Source organism: Olea europaea, chromosome 20 (assembly GCF_002742605.1).
Source record: "Olea europaea var. sylvestris chromosome 20, O_europaea_v1, whole genome shotgun sequence".
Classification (NCBI taxonomy): Eukaryota; Viridiplantae; Streptophyta; class Magnoliopsida; order Lamiales; family Oleaceae; genus Olea; species Olea europaea.
In genome coordinates, this window is record NC_036256.1 from 8,702,700 (window position 1) to 8,705,929 (window position 3,230).

A 3,230-nucleotide genomic window follows, 5' to 3' on the forward strand; every position below is an offset into this window, starting at 1 on the left:
TAGAAACAGAACTCTCCGCTTGGGCGACCTTGTTCTCAAAAGGGTGTTCCAATCTTCGAAACCAACCGGGTCAAGAGTTTTTAGCCCAAACTGGGAAGGCCCGTACCGTATTCGGGGAGAATCCCGACCTGGTACTTTCGAGGTCGAAGATATGTCAGGAAGGGCGTTACCTCACAAGTGGAACATCGAGCACTTGAGAAAATATTACCAGTAACAAGAATGTTCCGATTTGATCCTAGGTTGTCGAAGCTAAATCAATTGTCCTGATCCGACGTTGATTGTTAAGAGGTGTAACTTATCTTCAGTAATGAATTTTCAGTTCCAAACCGGATCAGTCAGGGAAAGGTTTCCTCAGTTCTTAAAAATGTTCATTTCAATGATTCGATCACCACTTATTAGTTGATGAACAAACGTTTCCTCACATTTTTCTAACTGCTCTGGCCTCAGGTTATTACGAAGTTAAGGTAAGGGGTCACTTCCTACCCACTTAAGTGTTTAGACTTATGTTCGCTTAAGGAGACCGATTCACAATTGTTAACTAGTCATTGTCACGAGGCAGTCGGCCTAATGTTTGTCATTCATACAAGTATAAAACAATGAGAGATACAAAGAGGCAGAAGCGAGAAAACTTAAAAGGGATTTAACAAAATTTTCCATTTCATGAGATTGAAGTACATGGGGGCCGAAGCCATTACAAAGGAGACCCTAATCTATGGAACTTCAGCACTGGCCGCCTCCTGGGCCTCTGGAACCTCCTCGGTAACCTTGTCAGGCCGGCCTCCAGTGGGTCCCCCAAACTCTGCCTCTAGTTGAGAGATGTCCAGTGTGGGATGCACCTCCTTCAGCCGACCCAATAGGCTTTGGGCACTCCACGAGGCCCAGAAGTTGGCAAAGTCGTCATAAAGGGGATGGTCCTCGAAGTGATCAATAAAATTTTGAACCGCCACCTCCCCCGCAGACTTTAACTCCTCCCTCAGAGAGGCAATCTCCACTGACTGGGCCTCTGCATGCTGCTTCAGCTCCGCTTTTTCTCTGTTGGAGGCCTCTAGGGCATCGGTGGCAAGCTTGTGGTGCTCATTAGCGTGGTCAAGCCGCCGAGTCACCACAGCCACCTGGCATTCCACCTCATAAAGCTCCTTTTTCAGCCGCTCCACCTCCGCCTGCGAAGCAGCGAGCTGAACCTCAGCAGCTCTCTTTTCCTCCTCTGCCTTGGCAGCTTTGGCCTGGGCAGCTCGCACAGCGTCCCCGTAATGCATTGCCTCCTCGAGGCGCTTAGCGAGGTCCTCCCTCTTGGAGTTTAGATCCTTCACCAAGCCCTCGAGTTGGATACTCGTACTTAGTGCCCGGGCCACGCAGGCGCTGTTCGCCGCCACCAAGTCTTCAGCAGTACAGGATGCGGTGTGTTCCCTCCACTCTTCGGTCCAATACTTGCTGTGGACCACCGCTACCGCAGCTGTTTCTGGAGGGAGAGCCTCCAGCACCTCCCTTACCGGCTCTTCGGAACTGGAGCCGAGGAAGTTAACCTCTTTGCTGGAGCGAGCCCTTTTTCTCTGCTGCCCCGGAACATGTTCGATAGGTACAGCCGCGAGGGGCGCCGCGTCCGGGGCAGCGACAGGCTCCGTAGCAGTGGGATTTCTCTCTGGGAGGGCCCCCCCCGTGGGAATAGTTGTCTGCCGCATAACTGGGGGTGGCCTCGCCACAGTGGGGCGTCTGGGAGGTACAGCACTTTTCTTGCCCTTCCTTTGAAGGTCGGCCTCTGGATCCTCCTGAACCTCCTCCTCCGTCGGAGGCTGAAGTCTCTTACTAGCCTCCACCAGCTCTTCCATTTGCTTTTTATATGAAGAGGAGGAGGCCTTCAGCGCCCTTGCTTCGGCCATCATTTTCTGAATTGTTTTGAAGTCAGGGCGTACTGGCAGCTTCTTCTTGAAGTTATCTGCAAAGAAACGGGTGAGGAATTAATACAAGTATAGGGAGTTCAGTTTAAAAGAGTGTGGGCTTCGGTCCCATTACCTTGGGACGCCATTAATTCGTGAGTGATGAAGTGTATGTTTTTCCGAATGAGCCTGTGATATGATCTTTTCTTCTGAGGCAGTTGATAAATAACGCAAATAATGTCGAAGTCCTCTGTCGACAGCTCGCACCGAGGGAGGGAACCTACGAAAAGAAACATCTGTTAAACACAAGCCCGACCGAAGAGAAATAAAATATCAACTACTATACTCACTAAGTGTTGAAAACTTCGCCGGGACTGTAAGAGGTGCCAGGGGGTCCCCCTCCATTGTGTCCCATCGTCCCGCTGCCCAGCACCAAGAGCTCTTCCATTCCTTGATGGAGCTCGGCAGATCGATCACAAATGGAGGGTGGGAACCCCATGACGTCAGGTAGTACCAGCCCCGGGTCTTATCCTCCCCGGCAGTAACCTTGGGTATGTAAAGAGTTTGGAAAACGGAAAGGGGCATCTCCACTCCTAACGACGCCTCTTTCCACAACATCCAGGAGCCCACCATCTGGCTCCAGGAGTTCGGATTGAGCTGCGTCGGGGCTAGCCCGTAAGACCTAAGCACCAACCTAAAGAACGGGTGAATAGGCAGCCTAAGTCCGGCCCTAAGGATCGCCTCGCTAATGGCCACGCAGCCCGGCCTTGGATAACAAGCCCTCTCCTCTGGCCCTGGGAGAATCAGGTCCACACTGTCCGGGATCCTATATTCCGTCCTAAGTCTACCAAGGTCGGCCTCCCTCAACTTTGATGGGTAGTCCGATGCCCCCCAGTGCACAGAGATATCCGGAGGGCTATCTGGTCGCTTCCACATGTTTTCCCCTCCCATTATGGCCCCAGCTATTTCTGAGGAGGTCGCCACAATGGGCTCGTCCACCCTCACAATCTCTAAACCCCTACCCATACCAGAACTCCCTTCCGAGGCCATTCGTTAAGAAATTTTTAGAGTCTAAATGGGTACTGAAACTTACGAGTTTGGAAGTGTTTCCTAGCCGGAAATGGTGCAAGATCGCCGGAAATATCACTCTCTGTCGCCGGAGTTACTTGTAGAACGCCGAAAATCGCCGAAAACTTGGGAGAAAATTTTGTTTTTTCGTGGCAAAGGTAGAAACTCTGGTAAGCCCCCAAAGTTCACCTTTTATAGAAAAAACGAATTCAATCTCCACCCTTGAATTCAAATACGATCAATCTAAACCGTCCGTTGTATTCTCGATCCCAGCCGTTGAAATGAAAC

The 3,230-nt window shown here is 51.1% G+C and overlaps 1 protein-coding gene across 1 annotated transcript; it reads right to left on the bottom strand.

The window, feature by feature from the left end:
• Positions 1–710: 710 nt before the first annotated feature.
• On the bottom strand, positions 711–2,934 carry LOC111369027 (uncharacterized abhydrolase domain-containing protein DDB_G0269086-like). Its single transcript, XM_022990515.1, has 4 exons — positions 2,225–2,934; positions 2,011–2,154; positions 1,311–1,933; positions 711–1,223 (listed from the first exon to the last, which is right to left on the bottom strand). Exons 1-4 carry the CDS (start codon positions 2,922–2,924, stop codon positions 711–713), a joined length of 1,980 nt encoding a protein of 659 aa, XP_022846283.1. The 5' UTR covers positions 2,925–2,934.
• Between the last annotated feature and the right edge of the window lie 296 nt (positions 2,935–3,230).

Excerpts from the sequence above, each read along its gene's own strand:
- LOC111369027 (XM_022990515.1), bottom strand. The coding sequence starts at position 2,924 with ATGGCCTCGGAAGGGAGTTCTGGTATGGGTAGGGGTTTAGAGATTGTG. Across the intron at positions 2,155-2,224 it reads GGCGAAGTTTTCAACACTTA|GTTCCCTCCCTCGGTGCGAG; the intron begins GTGAGTATAGTA and ends TTCTTTTCGTAG. Across the intron at positions 1,934-2,010 it reads CGAATTAATGGCGTCCCAAG|ATAACTTCAAGAAGAAGCTG; the intron begins GTAATGGGACCG and ends GTTTCTTTGCAG.